Below are 22,407 nucleotides of genomic sequence, written 5' to 3' on the forward strand. Positions count from 1 at the left end.
AAAGATTAAAAGTTCTGTGAATTCAACAACAGTACTTAATATAGACTTGAACTTTTCAAACTACAGCTCTGCACAGAGAATAGCGCACTGCTTCTAAGAATCAGAGAGATTTTTAAAGTTTCTGAAGCAGCATAGAAGATCACTGTTGTGAGGGAACATGATAACATAGGGAGAGCCCTGCTAGATCAGACCAAAGATCCATGTAATCCTGCAACCCCTTTTCCAGAGTGACCAGTCAGGTGCCAATGGGAAGCCTGCAAGGGAGACATGTGGTCCCTCTTCTTTTGCTATTCAGTCACAACAGGCCTTCAATGCCAGACTGCCTAGGGAGGTTCCATATAGCTATCATGGCTAGCAGAGGCAGTCACTTGTTATATCAAGAACATCCACTTCATCTTGCTTGAGTGAGACCTGGGGAAATTCTTTGAGGAGTTGAGTGGAGTATTTCTTTTTTTGAGGATGTATATATACGTGTCTTTTCAACAGAACCATACTCAGTGCTTACTGTGCATTACAGTGCTTGCAACAATGCTGCTTGGAGAGCTCTTTGATCAGTTTGGAAATCTTCAAAATAAATCTAAATTAAAAACAACCACAACTATGCACGCACAGCTGTGCAAACAGCCGTTAGTCCTCTGGCCTATTACTGGGGCTGGATTATGTTTCCCTGCAGTTCTGCAGTTTCAGGGCCACTGGTGGTTGCAGCAGAGCGTTCTATCGGGTGGTCCCTGCAGTGACTTCTTCTCTGACTGATACTTGGGGTCGGAAACTTGAAGCAAAGCAAGGGCTTGCTTCAAAAAGGGAAATGGAACCCTTGTCATGGTGTTCTTACTGGGAGACAGAGTGGTGGTTGTGCAACTACCCAGTGACTTGTAGTCTTCTAGCTCAGAGTGTGCTTGTCTTCCAGCAGAAGGCTCCCTGAACTGTGGAGGCTTAAGAGGACTTAAGAGCACATCCACGTTTCACAATGAACCCAGATCAGACGAACGTCTCACCATTCTGCCCGTAAAGACACAAGCACTTTATTGAAGATGAATTCTGGCAATCCGTTTAGCAGAACACTGGCTCTTTTATTTTCCCTCTTACTTAAAGCAGGGTGAGAAAGTGCTTGGGCTTGATGCAGAGTACTGTTAGTGCAGGCCTAGCTTTGAGGACATTCCCTCCACATGAGTCAAACTGAGAAGCCAGAAGGGAAGATTTGAGCTTGTTCATCTGTTTGCTGTGTTAGTTAGGTCTGACCTCAGAACTCCTTTGAGCTTCAGTTTCAGCAAGCACTGAAAAGGTTTTCTTTAAAAAAAAAGAGGTAAAGAACCCCTGGACAGTTAAGTCCAGTCAAAGGAGACGATGGGGTTGCAATGCTCATCTCGCTTTTAGGTTGAAGGAGCCAGCATTTGTCCACAGGCAGCTTTCTGGGTCATGTGGCCAGCATGACTAAACCGCTTCACGTCCCACGGAACTCCGTGACAGAAACCAAAGTGCACAGAAATGCCATTTACCTTCCTGGTGCAGCAGTACCTATTTATCTACCTGCACTGGCATGCTTTCAAACTGCTAGGTTGGAAGAAGATGGGACAGAGCAACGGGAGCTCACCCCATTACGGAGTGAATGGCAAGCCCAAAAGGCTCAGTGGTTTAGACCACAGCACCACCCGTGTCACTAGCAGAGCAGTCAGGGGGTGATGGGAAGCAAAGGATGCCTGTGACAGCCACACTCTCTTTCATGGAGTCTTCTTTGATAAAATTGCTTGCTACATGGGGAGAGAGAGACTCTCTGGGTAAACAAAAGCATGGAGGAACTAGCAGAAAAACGCTGGTCTTGAATGGATCTAGTTTGGAAAGTTGAGTTTATATTTTATGACATTATGGAATGAGTTGGGGTATTTGAGGTGTTAAAGAATGGGTTGTACCTCTGATGGGGGACACATTGTGCTCTTTCTGGGGTAGTTTGTCCACCCTTGTTCCCCACCCTGCACTCATCTCTCACTTGTGGCTCCTAGAAGCTGTCAGGGTGCAACAGTGGCCACACCCTTGAAACAGCTTTCACTGGCTAAATCAAGTGAGGGTAGATGAGGGGTCTCAAACCCTCAGTGAGTTAGGGATCTCCTCTGCATGTGAAGGCAGGCTCTGGGGGATGAGACCAATGGTAGGTCCAACGGTCCAGAAGGCAGTTTCCCACTGCATGTGCTGTAGAAGGAAGTGCGGGGCAGATGGGGCTCATCAACCTGGGAAGGTAGCCCATCTAGGAGATAGAAAACTTTGATCCTAAGCTTCCACTGTTTGTGGGACATCTTTGGGAGAAGAAAAGGCTAAGGAGTGAACCCTGCACAACTTTGGAGTGTAGTCCCTAAGGCGGTTGGATGGTGCCTTGTAAATCTCTTTCTGGCAACTCCTGCAACCAAGCTGGTGTGAAACACATTGCTCTGCTTTCCTTTGGGCCCCACCAGCGAGGCCAAGAGGAGGGTCTTGTCGTCTGGGTAGCCCAGGACCTCCATACACACTGTCCAGACTTGTGCCCCAGGGAGGTCACTTCAGTGCTGCTAATGCAGCAGTTTGACTTCACCCCCAGAGGCGCACTCCATTGTCTCTCCAAACAGATGCCAACAACAATATATAGTAACATTTCCATTAGCACTTGTTGCTAAGATGCATCCTGATCCTCAAAAGAGATTTTGTTGGAAGATGAGAATAAGGAGGTATGCCACTGGGAACCGAGAGTTGAAAATCTGATGGTTGCCCAGTCCATCCATTTTAACCAAGAAAGGTAAGTATGGGCATATACACTGCATATTAAAAAATATATTGTTGCTGCCCACGGAATCTAACATTCTAGCTATGAAACAAACGTTCCATCAAATTAATGCAAGTAATAAACAATTCAGTCAAGTTGCAGAAACTCAGGCACCTTGGTTGTAGTGTTGCATCCTGTCATATGCAGTAGTACAATAATAAGTATCATCCAGTTGTTTCAGTCTAGAGGTTCTTGTGCCATAAGGTAATCTATTTGCTGGTGTGACACAAGTATTCGCAGCAACTGGCAGCTAAGCATTTGGTTTATTAAGGAAATATACTACTTTATTTTGCAGTTTAACTGAATACATTTAAAATGATAAAAGCACAATTACATACAGTTTTGCTAACCACCTAACAGAAGGCACTAAAAATAATAATTGCATAGACTTAATTTACAAGAATTAGCTTTCACAATAAAACATGAGAGCTTATTTACAGTATATTGACATATGACATAACATCAATTAATGGCCACAACGGTGTTGGCTTTCTTGTTGCTAGCAGTTTGTAAGCAATGAAATTAAAGCCCTCCACCACCTTGGCCTATGGTGGAATTTGTCTCCAGTCCTCTGAGGATGCAAAATTCTGTTAATATGAATGGAATTATAAGACCCAAGACAACAATATGGCTTGGCTTTGCTAACCTGAAAAAGCAGCACTAGTCTGACACATTAAAAAAGTGTTGTTGGGAGAAGTGTCCCCCAGGTGATTGTCTTAAGATACAGTAAACTAAGGATGAGGAGTCTGTGGCCCTCCAGAAGTTGCTGGACTTTAACTCTTGATCACTGGCAATAATGGCTGGGGCTTATGAGAGTCCAACAATATCAGGACTACAAACTCTCATCTCTGTAAGTACACAGAAAAAGCATATACACATATACAAAAGCTTATACTAACAAATAAATATTGCTCATCGGCGGACAATACTGAAATAAAATAAATTAGAAAAAAGGTTATCAAATGTGCACTTTCTACTTTGAGCCTGGTTTCAAGTATATTAAAATTAAAGGTCTTCAAACAGCCCTTAGACAACAGCCCTTTAAATAGGCTGAAAATCATTTGCAATCCTCTCTTTAAAGGTAAGCTATACACAGACGCACCCCAATTTCCTAAACAGGTATCACTTCATATAGGAAAATCACATACAGATAGCCTGCATGATTGTGTGTGGCAAATGAATGCACAGCAGTTTCACCATTTGTACACATATTGGTAAGATGATTGCTTCTCGCTATTTTGATTGCATTGGCTTCTCACTGAGTATATGCAATGTGTAAATGTGGGGGGAAAAGTATTTGTACAGGAACTTTTGCAGTGAATCAGCTTTAAGACTGCAATTAAGCCTGGGCACACTTGCCTCGCAGTAAGTCCCACTACGGTCTTACTTCTGAGCAAACACGTACACTGCACAAGAACAAAGCACACTATACAAAGAGGCACTTAAAAAAACAATAACTGGTCTGTAAAACTTCAAAAACTGCATTTGTTATGCAGGAAAGAGCTCTTTTTGATTGTCATTTCAAAAGTAACAAAGTAATAAACATATAGTTGTGCATAAATCTGCAAATTAGGGAAATAATATGGTCAAGGCATGTCCATTATAGTAGTGCACTTTTTATTCTAGCTATCTATCGTCCTTTAATGCTGATTCCATCTAGGTATTTCAAACAAGAAATCTCATCAGTTGGGGACAGTTCACATCACTCCACATGTGGCAAACCATTCTTTTCCTGTCCAGATTAAAATATCACCTGCAGTGTCCAACAGGTGATACTAAACAAACCTCAAGTTGTTTAGTATGAAAGTACAATTCACACTCAAGCTGAACTAGTCACCTAACCCATTCATTATGGGCCTGGCACAAACTGGGCTGAAAAATGTGTCTAATGATAAAGCACAATGAAAGAGCAGCAAATGAGAAGTCATCACTTAATGGAAGTTCACACAAAGTTGCTGTCACCAAGCAATGAATATGCAAGCGATGGCTTGCATGTGTGAAACAGCCAGCACAGATCAAGCACTCGAGTCTAGAAAACATGCACGTTACTTCTCAATATAAGTTGTTCACTCATTCTTCTGCGACTAGTGATTGAATGAGATACATACATGATACATGGCATAATTTATCCCTCAGTAGAGTAAAAAAAGGAGATGAAAGATAGATAGATAGATAGATAGATAGATAGATAGATAGATAGATGATAGATAGATAGATAGATAGATAGATAGATAGATAGATAGATGATAGATGATGGATATAAACAGCCCAGAGGAAGTAAAAAAATATATATAATCCATGACCAGCTCATTCCCATTTTGGTGCATTTTGCTTCTGGTGAAATTTGAAAACTGAAAAGGCCTATTTTGAAAAGGGAGAGCCCTTGTATCTCAGGGTTGGCAACATTTCTCGCCCTCATGACTGCAGAGAGGAAAAAAGGGGTGGCAAACACTCCCAACATGGCCTGTGCTGCCAAACAAGTTTCATACCCGCTTTCGTAAGGTGTCTGTGCCACTATCATCACACTCTAATACTGAGATGAGCATAAAGCAATTACTGCTAGCAATTACTGCTAGCATGTGCCTTTTCCTTCTGCCCTCCTGAAACATTACTTCTGTGTTCCTGGTTTAGAGCAGCTAGAAAGTCCTTTGTCCAAAGGAAAGGCCTACATAGAAGGGGTTGTTACGGGAGTCCATGTAGAAGAAAGTCTAGCATGCACTGATGCATCGTATTGACTGTCGGCAACGTCTGTAGGGGTCCCACTGTCGTACAATGGAGATCCTGAGGAAGGGGTGGTGACAGAATGAGGGAGGGTGGGATAGTGGGCCGTGGAGCTTCGTAAAAACTGGGATCCTATCCCACTGGGCATCCCACCTGACTGTGACACAGGCGAGACGGTGCTGTTGCTGACAGACCACAGGTTGGGATACTGGCTGCAAGAGAGAGAGAGAAAGAGAGAGATTTCAGAATGCAAGCTTGACTTGGGGGCCCAGTACTGCCTCATGAACAGAATGTTGAACTTGGACTCTCTCCAGTCATGTGGGCATTGCATAGCCTTGGACAGTTTATTCTTCCAGCCTCCAAGCCCCAGCTGCAAAAGTGGGGATAGAAGATGTCACACTGGGTTCCAACATCAGATAATTATGAATCCCTTCCTCCAACTTGATGGTGTATAATTCCTTTATTATGCTACCAACACATTTGGGCATTCTGCAAAATGGAGAAGTGTTTTTGAATTTGTTTGCTTGCACACAGTCACTCTGGAATCCTGCTGGCAGCCATAGAACATAAAATACCTGACAGCTCTTAGAATGATATTTTCCCCGTTTTTGGCAATTAGTATGCAGATTAGGTTCACAGCAGACTTTTAGGTTCTTCAACCGAATTGGGAAATCCTTCAAAGGGAAATAAAGTCCCACCTCACCAGAGGTCCTTAAGACAGGTCCATAGGAAGGAGAAATAGTTGCATCCCCCACTCCTTAAAAAACAACTAATTGTAACCCCTTTAGCTCCTTGCAAGTCAGGGGCGGGGAACATGTCCGGGCCAGTGGGCTGGATTCCAAATACCCCAACACACACAGGCCATTTTGACAGGTGGGTGAGACACCCACCTGTTAATCACCTGACATCACAATGATGTCAAGTGACTAAAAACAAAAAAACAAATCTTTTGTGGGCGCAACTTACATCAAGTATGGGGCAGGTTGGCATGGTTTGGAAAAAATGGCCTAATGGCCCTAACTAGGATGTGTGCTGGGCTTTATTAGGCGTTCAGGCCAGAGATTTCCCACACCCAATATCAGTGTTACTTTCTCAGCAGTTTTCCTAATGAAAAGGTCACATTCCACATTATAGAAATTTGATGGCTTCCTTGCTCAGGGAATACAGCCTACCTGGAGCTGGTTGGTGGACCGGTGCTGTGACTCATAGGCAGCATGCTTGTCGGGGGTGGGACACCTAAACTGGACCAGTTGTCATGGGATTGGAGCATAGAAAGGCAGGCTGAAGAACTATCACCATATGCTGCTGTAAAGGAAAGCATCTGTATGAGAAGCGCAGCCCCTATTTTCAGTGCAAATATAAGCTCTAGAAATATTTATATTTATATCTGGCAGTGGGTGGGAGAGTCAAAGTGATTTGTTTTCCTCCTTTGGTTTTATTTGTGGACTATAGATGGAATTTTGCACAGACAAGTGTTTTGATTCAAGTACCTGGTTCAGCAGGTAGATGCCAAGGCAAGGACTTGACACTGGGCACAGACAGTCTCTAACTGAGTGCTGCTTCTTGCCAGCATTGGTGTACGTCTGTGAAATAGGCATATACTAGACTCCCACAGAGAATGAACAATAAATGATATTAATAATAGGCTGTCAATGAGAAGTAAAACAAAAATCACTTGGCTCACACACACACACAAAGCATTAATAAGCAATAAGGCAGAGTGAAAAATAAATCAAATCACTGCCTGCTACTTCTTGACAACAGTCATCAAGTGCACTATGAACAGATTTTTGTCCATTCTGTATGTTCATGTTGATATTTGATCAGCCAGCTGATTTCCCACAACAGCAAACCACCAGAGGCCAATAATAATAAATAAATAAACTTACTTGGAGAATTGGTTCTATGAGTGTATGGATTCGGATAAGGGGCAGGGCGGTGATTCCTCAGGGATGAGTACCTTTCGCAACTGTGAGCAGGGGAGAGTGACAGAGGTGCTCCAAACTGTGGGTGAGGATTGGCAGGAGGACACAGAGTCCCTGTTCCAGGAATCAGCCAGCCACCTACTGCAAAAAGAGGGGACATTTCACTAGGCCAACACATAGCAGCAAGACCTGTCCAAAATGCAGTGAGGCCTTTGTGCGCAACTGAGGTCCCAGAGCACCAAGTAACTAAATCCTTATATTTACAGAGGAGCTACAAAAACGGCATCCTTGTTATAACTTCTCCTCCCTCTCCCAACATCCAGGCTGTATTTCAAACATCCAGGCTGTATTTCAATTATTGGTTTTAACTAGTTTCTTTTACGACTCTGTATTTTATAATGTTGTAAGCTGCCCTGAATCCCAACCTAGGAGAAAGACAATTAAATAAATAAATAAATAAATAAATAGCCTCACTTGTGATGTCATCAAACTGTGCATTCCACTTCCAGCAAGGGTAACATCACACTCAAATACCCAAAAACTTTACACTACTGCCAGCGTTCATAGATTTCAATGGGATTTCAGAGAGCCTCTTTCAGAATTTGTGAGATGCTTGGCCTAGTGTTTGCATTTTATTCATTTAGGGCAGCGAAACTGCATAGCTGTTCTTCTGTATTTCCAGCTCCATGGATTTCAGTTCCATGGATATAAATGCTTCCATGAGACACACAGAATGCTTTCTTCCCTACATCAAAGATTATAGATGCAGGCCTCTGCCATTAAAAGCAATGGAGGGTTTCAGTGACAACTTCAGTGGGATATGGAATGTTGCTAAGCATAGATTTACTTTTGGTCAAGGCATTATGAAATGTGCAAATTCTATCCTGGCTCAAGAAAGAAGTTGCCAGTGTAGGTTGGAATTTAATTAAGTTTTACTCAGAGCAGACTCACTAAAATTAATGCATGTGACTAAGTCCATTAATTTCAGTGGGTCTACTCAGAGTAAAACTTAGTTGTGAATAAATACACCCCATATTATATTACTTAATTGTTCACAATCCCATTGTTCCCCAGTGTGTGCTTTGGGGAAACTGGGTGCAGATTCTTCTTCTCCCTCAATGTTCAAGAAGGAGCAGGGGGAAAGGAAAAAAAAGGGGGGGAAAGGTTGAGCACTATTACACTCATGGATCTCACTATAAGAACTGTTAAAAATATACTATTGGTCTTTGTAATTAAATATACTGCACACAATTAGAAAAATGCAAAACCAGAAGATATAGGCAAAAGAAACAAAAGTAGCTATGTTTTGGAAACGGGCACATTTACAAGTCAGCACTTTGACTTGTACTATATTTATTTAAAATATCCTTAGATACATAGCAAAAAAAGGTACCTGAGCAAAGGAGAACTGATTTTGGAGGCATACTATAAAATAATTTTCAGAAGAGAGCTTAGACATACATTGCGAATACCCTGACTGCTGACCATCTCCCACTTCATCCATCATGTCCTTGTGGTCACTTCTGCCAAAGAAATGATATTTTGTAGCCAAAAAATTAAATTCTTTGCAGAAATATGATTCATAAATGCAACTGAAAGCAGACAACAAATCTCACCTTTCTTTGGCATCAAGAAAAGCTTTTGCAAAGGGATTGTACTTAATTTTTAAAGCTGTTATCTAAAAAAAAACAACAGAAACAAAAAGTCTCAAATTGACATTTTTACACATTTTTTTCATGAAGTAGTCACACAACATTTCTACCAACTCCCCAGGGTAGTTCACAATGGTTTCTAGTGGGAAAATGGCTCAGAATGGAATTAACAAAACAGCAACTAAACAGCTCACACACGGCAACAGCATGCTTTGAAATCATTCTCTCCACCACAACCTCCCCCCACCCACTTTGCCTGATTTAAATGCCTGGTTTTATTATCCTGTTAAGGAAGTACATAAGAAGGGGGGTTACACTAAAAACAGTTATAAAAAGTTTCAGGTTTCTAGGTAACACAACAGTGAAAAATACCTTGATGATGAATATCACGGTCACATTAAAACAAAGTAGTTAACATCTTTTGAGTTATTAATCGAGCACACATAATATAACAGCAAAGGACTTGTATCACACCTTTACCAGCTGTTATTCAAGGAAACACAAAAAGTTAAAATTTCATATGTGGGAAACTGCAAGTGTTGCATGCAGAATTAACAGAAGACTGGTCAACAATTTGGTTTCAGGCTCCTTAATTGCTGATTATGTGTTTCACATAATGTAGTATTTGAAAACTTATCACTCACTGATATTTAACCATTGTAAAATCTATGTCCACCCCCCACCCCCACACACTGTTTTGGAAATTATTTATGCTGAAAGGGGTGTTTAGAGGCAAATACACATTTCCATCTTTGTATAAATTTTTATATTCACCACTTGAGGGCTTTTTATTAACTTGTTTATAAATTTTCCTAAATAAGCAAATACATTTGGTGGGCTTGCCCTCCAGCTTTTTTGGGAAACAATACTCAAGAGTTACTGCTGATCATGCAGTTTGATTAGCTGTACTACTTTGGTAGCAGTTATGAAAATAACACTTTTCATAAAAAGTTGACCCAGAAACTGTAATGACAACAAATCCTGAATCTTCTCCTGAGTTTAACTGGATACTGAAAGCTAGAAATATAATAGTTACATTAAACTTTAGCAACTGATTCAGACGCAACAGGCTAGACTGGTGGTTACTTATTACATTCTTAGAAAGAGGACACATATAAAGCAAGATTAACATTTATATAAACATACCCTATTTTGGCAACTAAGCAATCACATTCTTTACATTTCTTTACACTACTCTAAATGAGAAACTGTGAGATTTTACGTTAGGGTATAGGTTAAAGTTATACAGCAACATAAAATAATATCACATATTAATCCATGGTGAAGCTACTCTTGATATTTCAATAGTTATTTTCTCACATTAAGTAATCAAGTTTGGGATTTTCCAATACTCTTTTCAGCTGACGGGGGGGATGCAATCAAACATTTTAAAATATGGATTTTTACATCATCTCTCAATTTACAGCCTGTGAAAAGTTGTTTGGTGTTAACAGTACGCAATCTAGGTTCTCTTGAGTCAATTAATTTGCTTACAGGGAGTTTTTCAAGAGGAGAATGTTTGATCATGCTGTCACCTTGAAACTATTTTCTACATTAAATATCCTCAAAATCTTGCATGTATTGAAAATCTGTGAATGTTTTATTATATTTTAACCTGATACATTGGTTCAGCACAACACATTAAATTTGATGAAGGTCTTAAACACATCTTATTTAAAAACAAATTCCACATAGTTCAGGGGTGGGGGATTGGAAAAAAGTCCAACATTTGATTAGATTTTTCTACAAAGAAGGCTGTGAAGTGAAGGCATAAGGTTAGAAACTACAGCAGTGTTGCTCTTCTTTTTCTGAATAAAAGGATAATTTTAACTAAACAAGCTCATTTGACATTCAACTGAAAATGCAGCAAAGGGGTTACTTTTTACTAGAAGTATGAAATAAACAAGTTATATAGAATTATTTGTCCAGACCCCCATGTTATAAAGTCAACCCTTCCTTAGAGTTGCAAGGGACTCTAGTCCAATTTCCTGCAAGGCAGGAATATGCAGCTGTCCCTACTATGATTAAATATCTCTGGCTAATAGCTGCTCAAATCTTGTCTTCAAAACCTCTTTCCTTCAAACAAGGAAATACACAATACACAAAACTTACTCGGCTTAGTCTTCTTATACTTACAACATTTCTCCCAATTTACCTACCTTCCAGACACTCCGCTGCTTTTTAATTGTCCAGTTCTCGGTGGAGAAGAACAATTCTTGCATCTCTTTCACGGCATCCTTTTAAATTCTTGTACACAATCAACATTTCCCACTACCATCTTAGCATCCCCTTCCTTAATGCCACAAATTTGTCCTTTGGTGCATCAAAGAAGGAAAATCCATGCAGGGCTCGTCCTCATTTTGTTCCTACCTCTTCGTTTTGGTAAGCTGTCACAGCTATAAACTGGGTCTCCGGGAAAGAATGACTGGTGATCATTCGCTGAGGGCCACCAACTCTCACTATATGAATCCTAGGCTCATACTTGTGCAAGGAGTTCAACATGATCTGTCAATATTAGGAGAACAGTGGTCAGCATAGGTACAGCAGCAGAAAATGTTTGATATTACACTACTATATGGTGTGGGTTTTTCTTAAAGGATGACAAAGAGCAACTGACTAGTTTAAATATAAAAAATGGGGGGGGGCAGCCAAGGTTTGTATACAGCTAAGTGATACCCAGCATAAACTTACTGAAATAAATAGATGTGACTAATTTAAGTACATTGATTTAAACAACCCTATGCAACCAAACTGTTTCAGTCGCTACCCTTATTTAAAATAATGGCCCAGTTCAAATGATCATATCTCAGCTTAATAAGATATTAACCAATATTTTGCCTGTGCATACAGCCCATTCATGGGTTAAGCAATCAAATCAAGAAGCCTCTAATTAATCAGTTTCCTATTTCATCAAAATTAGGGAACTATACTAACCAGCTTTGGAGAAAGTAAACATCTGAATTAAGCATTAAGTTGGTTTAATAGCCAGGATACAAAGTGAGAAATGACAGTAAAGACACACATGAAACTATCCTTAATGGAAATCTTAAGTTTTCCTGATGATTGGAGTCTATTCTAAAGTTTCCAAAATTTGACAATTGCCGAGCTAGCTCTCTATCCCACAATGTGCTACCACCTACTTTCTTAGTTAAACAGCACAAGCCTACTCAGGTGAACTCTGAAGCCCCCCTACATTCAATGAGTCTTACTGCCAGGTAAGCATGCCATGGGTTACAGTCTCAAGAGAGCTTTTTGAGGTTATATTTGTTAATCCTTCTTGTACTTGAAAGTCACATGAAGACTGGTTACTGTTATTCCAAAGTGGCAGACCAAAGACTAAAATGATCAGAGGCTAACTTTGCACTGGCTTATCAACTAATTTCTGGGCTCAATTCAAAGTGCTAATTCTGACCTTTAAAACTTTCAAATCCCATAACTCCAATACTTCAAGGATCCCCTGTGTCCACATGAACAGACCTGCACCCTGCAATTGTCATCTGAACCCTTCTCTGTGTGCTTCTTCCACGGGAGGTCTGGAGGGTAGCAACACGAGAATGCCCGGTTGCCCACGTTCCCATCTTCCACAAATTTCTCCAAAGGTCTGAACTGGGCTTACATAGGTGCCTATGCATGGGGTCCCTTCAAACAAAGTTGTGGAAGCTGGAAGAGGGGACAGGCAGAAGGCCTGATTCCAATGTCCCCACACTGTGGTCACTGAACACCTGAAACTAGCTAGCAATAAATGAAGGAAAGGGGTAACAATGGGTAACACTGCAGCCTGGGAACAGGGGTCAAACCATGACCCCTGATGTAAGGAGTGTTACACTTACACAGTAGCCCCACAGTTCTATTCTATAAAATATAGACACAGAGAGACACACACAGATCCTCTTTCTGGAAACTGCCAATCTCTTCAGGAGGCTCAGAAAAACTGGTAACCACTATTCCTTGAGGTAACTAGCATCTCCTACCGCCAAATTCTGGAAACCTGTTCATATAGTGCAAAAGAAAGGGAGACGCTCCTCCAACCTCTCACTACTGGACCTCTGCACATCACTGTGTCGTGAACTGGAAATGAGACTAAGGCTGTAGCCTTAAGCACGCTTAGTTGAGGTTAACTCCAAGCAAAGCAGCAGCGTTCTGTCCGCAGGGTGGGGAAAACGTGCTTAGAAAGGGCGCGCGAAGGTGCTGCATTTCGTTATTTCCCATTTCGAGAATGGGGCCTGTTCCATAGTGGCACCGCTCTCGCTTTTGAGGCGGGCAACCGCTTGAGGGAAAGGTTAGGAAGGGAAGGCCGCCCCCCCCCCCAGCCCCGCCGCCGAGGGGTCTTCCTCACCTGTCCGCCTCCGTTGAGCTTATTGGTGAGTTTGACCTTGCTGAAGGAAACGGGCGCCTTCATCCAGTGCGCGCCGAAGTTGGGCGAGTCCGGGTGGATGTAGACGCAGCTGGGGGCCTGCGGCTCGGGCTTGCCGCCGGGCACCCACTCGCCGTTCACGTACTTCCAGCGGTGGTTGTCGGCGGCCACGAAGTCCAGCAGGAAGGAGTACATGGCGTTGGGGTCGAGCCCGGACACGCTCGCCTTCAGCACGGGGAACATCCGCCTGCAGCAGGGAAGGAGACGCGAGGAGAGGCCCGGTAAGAGGCGGGCGCGCCCTCCGGCTAGGCCTCGGAGCCCCAGGAGAGAGCGAGGAGCGGGGAAAGCCCGAGCCAAGGGAGCGCCCGGCTTCGCGGAGAGCAAGGCCTCCCTCGGGCTTCCTTTCACACAGGTTCTTCAGGCCTCAATCCTCACTCAAGCCAAATAGGTCTGATTTCACCCCAACAGGACTAGGCTGTTGGGCTGCCGTTCCTACACACGGCTGGAAGGAAGCCCCGTGGAAGGAAGCCCCATTGGGGTTTACTTCCAAGTAAACGTGCAAGGGATAAAGCTGGTCGACTTCCACTGGCTTCCACTAAAGCCTAGTGAAATCCACGGGGCGGGATTTGCCATACAGGCTCGCCGTCCATTAGCCGCCTTATTTTGAAAGGAAGCGCTGGCGTCCGTCCGATTCCTGGCGAATAAACAGTTTTAGGGACGAGGTGCAAATGTCTTTAGGAAATTACCACGGAGGTGTAAGCAGCCCATTGCCCTTAAACTATATGGAAGCCAATTCTATTGAAACGACTTGCGATTTGCATTTTGTTCCTCATTGCCTAGGTCCTTTGATTTCACTGAAATTCAATTGCGAGTAATGTGCACGCTTGTAAACAAGAAACGGGAGAAGTTTTTGTTTATGTTATTTCTCCGATTTGGTTTTTAACGGGCTTACGGTGACATATAATGCTAGTCTTTAGGGTGCCGCAAGACCCTTTGTTGCTGTTGCTGCAAAGGACTAACAAAGGCTACGCCTCTGGACTGCAAAGCGTTGGATCCAGACCTTAGTTCCCTGCTTCACATAATCATGACTAACTTTTCACAGTGGTTTCAGTGGGACCTAGTTCAGGTAGCTTAGTTAGAATCCAACCAAATACTAAACAATAGCTGTTTGTAGGTTGATGGGAAATTCGCAGAATCAATAAACTGGAGGAGACAACATCACAGAGCAAATAGTCGGGGGTGGAAGGCAGTCGTTTTTAAAGACTGTCATAAAGCACTAGGGCCCAAGTTCTGAAATCAGTATAACATCTTACAGAAAATAAGATGTAATGTAGTGTTGCTTTTATGTCAAAATGTTTGGAGCAAGAGTATTGAAGACTCTTTTTAAAGGATTGTCTGGAACCAGTTGCTTAGGGTGGTATTTAACTAGGCTTTGCTCAGGGTAGACCTACTGAAATTAATAGACATAATTGAGACATGTTCATTAATTTCAGTGAGTCTACTCAGAATAAAACTTAGCCGAAAACCATCCTTAGTTTTGCCTAGAATTATCTGCGGGTTGAGTAAGTTTCCATTCCAAACTTACCATGCAAAACCTCCTGGTTTTGCACCTGAGTTGTGGGGACCCTTTTCTGCCTTGCAGCAAACGCTCTGATGCAAATGGACGGAAGTTTGGCTCATCGCAAGGTGTATTTTGCAAAACGAGAGAGACGGCCGCCCAAAAGTGCGTGCAAAATTCACCTTGAAAGCGCGGCACTGCAATGATAAGTACCTACACCTAAGGAGGCTTTCCAAGAGCAGCCGCTACCTTAGAAACGAAGCTGAGCTGTCTAGGGCAAGTAATTGAAGAGTGAGGTGAATGAGAACCAAAGGCCCTCCCTGAAAAGCTCACCAGAACGGATTGCAAACTGAATTTGTATAGATCAACGGAGTAGTAGCGAGAAGGAACTATTAACGAAGCTTTAGAGGACACGGGAAAGGGCGATGGGAAAGGGAGAGGACATGTAGCAGAAGGGGAGGTGGGCAAGAGGAAGAGAAAGGCAGCCAGCAATGAAGTGTGCCCCACGGAAAACAACAACAGGAGGACACCGAGACGCGACAGGCATGTCCTCCATCCGTGATCTGAGCTACAGGAGGATTGGGAATAAATGCTATGAGTTTTTGCTCCTGCGGGGCAAGTCACTGGAAGCAGGGGGTGGATCTTGTCCACCTGAGACGGTCCACCTCCACCTGCCTGCCTTTCTCCTACCTTCCGTTCTTGGTGACGATCATCTCGTTGGTGAGCTCCTTGAAGCGCAGCCACAGCTCGCTCTCCTCCAGGGTGACGCGCAGCTCCCTCTCGGTGGGGTCGCCCTTCTCGCTGCCCGCCTGCAGCTCATTCTCCACGGCGCTTAGCAGGTGATCCACCCGGTACTGCAGGCTCTTACCGGAGCTGTCCGTGCTCGGAGAGGTCATCCTTCCTTCCCGCCCTGCCCGAGAGCCTCCTTACTGAGCTAGCTCCTCCAGGGTATCGGGATGCTACGCTCTCCACCTTGGAGAACCTGTCCAGGGTGACCCCGCTCGAAGTTGCAAACGGGGAGGGGAGTATAGACGAAGTTGCAGGGGGAGGAGGTATCCGCAGGTTGGGTGCGGAGGGGTTAATTCCACTTGACCTCTGACAGGCGCTCCTCGAAACTGCTCAAGCGGGGAGCAATTACGTGGCCCCCTATAAGTAGCTTCCTGGTGACATCACAATGCCGACAGGGGGCTCACCTGATTGGAGGACAGTCTCTTTGATGTGTCCGGCCCGCCCACCTGATTGGCTCCCTGCGGTCATATCAGAACGTTGCCCGCGCGGGGGGGAAGCCTGTGATGTTAATTGCAGCCAGTGGGATTAAACGCGGTATTTTATGTAAATTTGCCCCCAAATGTTTGCACCTCTATCAAAGCCGCCGGTGGCTGGGCATGCTGCAGCCCCAGAGGAAATGGGCCATGTCAGCAAGAGCGCCATAACCAGGGAGCAGCATCCCCTTCGCCTGCCTTGGCAGCACCACCCACCCATCGGCAGATGCGCCGGGACCCTCCAGCAAAGAACAAGACAGTTTGGGGTCGAATAGCTGCGGCCAGACGTTGCCCCCACATTCAGACTTCCGTGCTTTCAGAACCCTTTTCAAACTCTCATCTCCAGTGGCTCGGTGTTAAAACCACATTTCTACCCATATCAATACGATTCGATTCAAAGAGCAAGTAAACGGAGCTGGGCGGGAGTGGAAATAACAAATGCCGTCCTCTGTGGTCGGCAGAGTTTTCCTATTTCCATGACAATCCTATGCATGTTCATTGGAAATATGTCCCATTGTTTCTAACGGAGCTCACTCTCAGATATATGACAAGCAACCTTAGCTAGTCTACAGCTCAGGCCTTTCCTCAGTAGTAGGTGGGTGTTCTTCTGTCTCTTTATGCCACCCTCGACCAGCGACCTGCCTCACAGGTTTTTCCTTTCCTCGCTCGTATATACGAAGAGGATTGGGCTGCAAGTTGAACGTGTTTGCTGCCACTATCTCTTAGGAGTCGCATGACTGGCTGGGGTGGGCATTGGGTTCCAGTCTGCTGATGCCCCATGGAGTGTGCGTGTGTGTGTGTGTGTGTGTGTGTGTGTGTGTGTGAAGTAGATGCCCAGTCAGTTGCCTGACGTGCATAGGAGTCAACTCCTAGGGACCGAGGTCCCTTTGCCCCATAGGCGTAGCCAAGGGGAGCGGGGGCAGCTGCCCCCCTAAATCAAGTAAATCAATAAAAAGGTTCTGCCCCCCCCTAACATGAAGCCTGCCCCACTTAACATAAATCCTGGCTACGCCCATGCTTCGTCCTCCCCCCCAAAAAAATTGAGCCCCCCCCCCCCAGTTGGTGGGGATTGCCATTCAAATTGTTTGTGTGCGGCCGTATCTTGTGATTGATTATATGGGGAGGGGCTTAGCTCCCCCCCCCCCCAATATTTTAATCAAGTTGTTACCCCTGCTGCCATTTAAACTCAAGGAAGAGAAGAAGTGGACAATTTCCCACCCTTTCCTACCAATGATAGGTCGAATTATATATTCTATTTTAACTCGGAAACAAAGTATCTGCGGCTAATTATGGTGACTTCCGCGGGCGATGGTTCTTTGAAAGCTCAGACACCGCTGGAGAGAAGAGAGACGGACCTGGTCGTATCCTCAAATTAATGGTGGTGGTAAAACGCAGGAGGTGGGACTGGGTCTGCTGCATCCCCGGGGGCAGAATTGTGTCTTGGGACTAACATTGGAGTAAACAGACCTGGCTGCAACCCGAGAAAGAGAGAGAGAATGAATTTTATGTTGTGTACCGCCTGAAATTTACGGATAAAAGGCGGTATACAAATTTAATTGTTGAGATGAAAGGGCCAGCATGGCATCGTGGTTAGAATGTCGCATTGGGACCTGGGAGACCGGGGTTCGAGTCCCCTCCATGTCATGATGCTCCCTGGGTGACTTTGGACCAGTCACTGCCTCTCAGCCGAACCTACCCCACAGGGTTGTTGTGGGGATTAAAGGATTCATTGAGCAGTAGCAGCACCAGGTACAGCCCCTTGGAAGAAAATATGAATTAACTCCCCCCCCCCCCCACTAAGCCTGCGCCTGAGGAAGTGCCATAGAAAGATCCGGCCCGTGGCCCCCAGCGCAGCGCTTTGGCGGAGCAGGGCTCCCTACTTTAGGTCGGTGCGCGGCTCCCGTTTTGCGAGAGGCTCCTTGTTTTCCAAGAGGCTCCCCGACCCATTTCCTGCCCATTGTGCGCTCCCGCTCCCGCCCCACCTTCCCCGCAGAGATTCCCACAGCAGAGCCGTAAAACGTCTCCCTTCCTGGGAAGCCCCGACCGCCAAGGAGCCGTCGAGGTGCTCGCCCGCGCCGCAGTTCCTCATTGTGCGCGCAGACGGCCGAAAAAACCCCGACGGCAAAGGGCAGCAAGAGCCCGTCGGAAAGTGGCAGCCTTAGTCGGAAGACGCAGCACATAACGGTGCGGGGTTCCTTTTAGGCAGGCTGGACAGCAGATCGCAACTCTGCCAGGGGCAGCGCCACCGCATTTCTTAGACACCACCGTCCATCATTCACCGGTTATTCTAATGCAATCTACATATGCCCAAAGCTTCAATGGGAAGCTTTGGGCATATGTAGATTGCATTAGATGATCGGTGTTCGCGTTACCCCAGGAACGCTCCTGGTCCTGAGCAGATAGGCAGGCTGATCCCTGCCTTGCCCCGAAGAGCTTCCAATCTTCCCATTAAGTATATACCGAGTCAAGCTCAGAAGTCTCTGGCCCTTCCATTCAGTTTAACTCATTTGGGCGGAGAAAGAAAAGAATACTACTCAACAGGGTAGGATGGGAGAGGTATTTTCCGATAATAATAATAATAATAATAATAATAATAATAATAATAATGGTGGCCATATGGAGCAGGGGGATTGGATCGCATATGGAAATGTGATAAGATGCCCACAGTTCCCCGTGGGCAGATTTTCCCTGACCAGCCCTTTTCCCGGTGTGGTGGTGAGAGCACCGGCTAGGAGACCGAGCTTCAAATCCCCATTTAGCAATGCAGTATATTGCTGCATTGCAGGGGGTTAGACTAGATGATCCTCAGGGTCCCTTCCAACTTGTATGATTCTGTGACTTTTATCTCCCCTCAAAACCAAGAGCTGCGCAAAGAGCGTTCAGTTCAGCTGAGTCTCGAAGGTGTCTCAGCCTTCCGAGCGGGCTGCCGCCGTGTTCCGGGTGGACCAGCAGCCGCAGCCCCTTCGGCTTCTGCTGCTCCTGCGGGCAGAGGAGGGACGAGAGTCCTGGCGGAGAGGCGAGAGGACCGGCTTGTGGCGCGCCAGCGTCCCATAAAGCCCCATTGTCCTTTTCTCCTCGAAAAACTCAGGGGAAAAGTCACGCAACTTCTAGGAACGTGGAGATCCTGAAACAACTCGGGTGAATCAATCCCATTCCGGCCATTTTCTCAGGTTCAGTAAAGCAATTTCAGTGGAAGCGGAGCTGCATAGTCCAGCTTAGTTAGCCAAACGATCTACAGAGCAGTTTAGGCTCGGTCCTTGCCGTTAAGACCGTGATTCGATGGATGCTTAATTCTCAGTACATCGGATTTGGATCACAAGCGCAACCCCAGGCGCTCCTGACACCATTACTTGGACTGGAGAGCCCCACTTGATGTCGGTGGAAAGCACAGACCCATCATGCCCAAGCTTACTGGGAAACAGTCCGAACTCAGTGGGACTCATAGTTCTGCGGAGACAGGCGGAGGGTTGCTGGTTCTAGGGGCTGAAGGAAATCCTCCCTTTTAAAAAACTCATTCCTTGAGTAGGATAGAACGTGTGTGTGTGTGTGTGTGTGTGTGTGTGTGTGTGGTATATTAGTATAATAAATTAATACACTCACGTTATAGGGAGGAGGGGGAGGCATTAATCTGTATATATAGGTATATTAAAATTATCATTATCATCATCATCCCACCTTTTTTCCAGACATGAACTCAAAGTGGCTTAAAGATAAAATAGAATAATATAAGAAATAAACATTTCACGTATACATATATAGATGTACACACATACTATACACTCAGAGAGAGCGCGCATTAACAGGCTATTGCTTATTGAGGTTTATTCAAAATACAGGTTAACTCAGAATTAAGTCCCACTGAGCTGAGTAGGATTTACTCGCTTGCAAGTGGGCTAAGGGCTGTCTTATGCTTTTTCAAATGGTTGCCTCTTCCTACAAACACGCGTCCATCTTGACCCAACACGCAACAGCGTACAGTAAACGTCCACTTACTGCAATTACGTTTGTTTCCAAACAAGTTTGCTTAGCATCTCAACCTAGCGACGAGAAAACGGACTGGCCGGTAAGCACGTGTTAATGCTATCCTCTTGCTGGAAAAAAAAAAATCAATTTGGGGACACTGAGCTGAATTTATTCACAATCTATATAAAAATGTGGTATTAATAACTCTTAACCTATGAGAGATATTTGTATCGAACCAGCAATACCGATGAAACAGAAGGAAGGAAAAAACAACCAAGTCGCTTATAACACACACGCATCCCATACATAACTGTGATACGGAACACACAAGCACACTTCTAGACACGGGATGCAGTTCCACAAGTTACAGCAAAATAAGTGAGAAAGAAATACAGTACGTTGAGAAAGTTATTAACTTGAATACAACGTCATTTCGAACTTCTAGACTTTCTGATGAGGAGGGCGCAAGTCAAGCATTCAGTCTAACGTGTGAGCAATCTAATTTGTATTGAGTTTATGCTGTAAACCGCATTTAGGTCTAGGGCGGTATACTAATTTAAATAAATAGCTTTGAAATGTTAAAAAATATATTGCATGGCTTGTTCAAAGTGGAGATCTGTTTGGGCACGATCCGGACAACACTACTCATTTGTAAATCTGTTGGCGTTCAGAGGGAAATGCTTAAACACCGGTTCAGTTTTCTTCCGTGGAGCAGCTTGCGTCGCACTTTTTGAGCAGAGAGAGATGCGCTCCGGGGCTTTTCAATTCTGAAGGATCGCGTGGCAGTGGCCGGACTCAGACCTCATTGGGCTTTCAAATCCCCCTCCATCTTCTCCCCTCCCCCGCCCTCCCCGCTCCTGTTTAATGCCCATCGCAAAGCGAGGCGGTGACGTTTTACTTTGCCACTAGTAAAGATCCCTTGCGGAATATTTGTTTTGTTAAGCGGAGCCGTCAATAGCTTTTCCCCAAAGAGCCCTTAGCCCCGTTCTGAAGACGTCGCGCACTGTGTTTGCGCGCGAGCGAAACTTGTTGAGGTTCAGCTGCTACTGCGCAATCCTGCGCCTGCCTATACTGTACAGGAGGAAGCCCGTTGGGTTCAATGGAGCCTACTTCTAGGACGCGGGCTCCCACACGTCTACTCAGGAGTAAGCCCCGCTAAGTTCAAGGGGGCTTCCTCCTCTCAGGCCAGTGACATATAGGATTGCCACGTTCGTGGCTTTACGTGGGGCCATAGGAGCCAACTCTTAGGGGCCGAGGTCACTTCGCACCCCCTAAAATATTTGAGAGGTCTAGGCCCCCTAAAGTTGATGGGGCCAAAGGGTGTGCGTGCACCGTGTCCTGTGGTCGATTAAGGGGAGCTTACCTGCTCGCCCCCATATTTTATTCTAGTTGGCACCCCTGCTGCACCTTTGCAGCTACTTGGTCACAGGAGCGAGACATTAAAGAATGACAGAATCAGAGCAGGGATCCGAGGGTCATCTAGTCTAACCCCCTGCAATGCAGGAATATTCAGCTGCCTCGGACGGGGATCGAACCCACGACCTTGGCATTGTCAGCAGCGCGCTCTAATCAGCTTAGCTGACCAGTCTGTTCCTGAAGAAGGCCCCGCCCCGGCCTTTGTGATGAGGCGCCCCTGGCCCTTCTCCTCCCCATCTTTTCCCCTGAGTGATCTTAATGGCACTTTGGTTCTCAGGGAAGAAAGGCAGCTCCCCACCTTCGCAGCCTTTTCAGCAGGAGCTGCCGTGCATGACCGTTTATAGCCAAAAACTTCCTCTAGCCCCACGGCTGTAAAGTCTCCCGATTTAGATCGCGGCTCTCCTTTCGTTACGCTAGGCGAGGGACGCGGTCTGCTCTCTCGCGCTCTCCAGCCCGGCTTGGTGCCGCTCTTCCTCCGGTACCTCCTCCTTTCCCGCTGACCAGGCTCTTTCGCTCCGAAGAATCAGATGCAGCCAGTCCGAAAGGTACTTGGCGAGGGTGTCGGCTCTTTAGGATGCGCAAAAACCCTTGATCATCCCGTCAGGTGAAAGCAAGTTCTCCCTGATGTCAACGGGTGTTTGTCCAGTGCAAGGATTTACAGTACCTGACTTGTCTATATGCCTGCGAATTTAATTAAATTTATTCTATCACATTTCTACGCCAACTTTCCCTCTAAAGGAGCTCAAGGTGCGATGTACAGGGTTCGCT

At 45.2% G+C, this 22,407-nt stretch overlaps 1 protein-coding gene across 2 annotated transcripts; it reads right to left on the minus strand.

The window, feature by feature from the left end:
* Window positions 1–3,050: 3,050 nt before the first annotated feature.
* On the minus strand, window positions 3,051–16,390 carry TBXT (T-box transcription factor T). Of its 2 annotated transcripts, none has more exons than XM_083732637.1 (8): window positions 15,689–16,390; window positions 13,423–13,687; window positions 11,457–11,591; window positions 9,051–9,112; window positions 8,896–8,957; window positions 7,399–7,575; window positions 6,682–6,811; window positions 3,051–5,721 (listed from the first exon to the last, which is right to left on the minus strand). In XM_083732637.1, exons 1-8 carry the CDS (start codon window positions 15,892–15,894, stop codon window positions 5,454–5,456), a joined length of 1,305 nt encoding a protein of 434 aa, XP_083588763.1. In that variant the 5' UTR covers window positions 15,895–16,390; the 3' UTR covers window positions 3,051–5,453. The 2 variants fall into 2 exon arrangements, with proteins under 2 accessions (XP_083588763.1, XP_083588762.1); XM_083732636.1 differs by having other exon boundaries at window positions 6,682–6,814; window positions 15,689–16,328.
* Between the last annotated feature and the right edge of the window lie 6,017 nt (window positions 16,391–22,407).

Source organism: Podarcis gaigeae (genome assembly GCF_964106915.1).
Source record: "Podarcis gaigeae genome assembly, chromosome: 3".
NCBI classification, from domain to species: Eukaryota; Metazoa; Chordata; class Lepidosauria; order Squamata; family Lacertidae; genus Podarcis; species Podarcis gaigeae.

Excerpts from the sequence above, each read along its gene's own strand:
- TBXT (XM_083732636.1), bottom strand. The coding sequence starts at position 15,894 with ATGACCTCTCCGAGCACGGACAGCTCCGGTAAGAGCCTGCAGTACCGG. Across the intron at positions 6,815-7,398 it reads TCATAGAACCAATTCTCCAA|CAGCATATGGTGATAGTTCT; the intron begins GTAAGTTTATTT and ends TTTCCTTTACAG. Across the intron at positions 5,722-6,681 it reads GGTCCACCAACCAGCTCCAG|CCAGTATCCCAACCTGTGGT; the intron begins GTAGGCTGTATT and ends TCTCTCTTGCAG.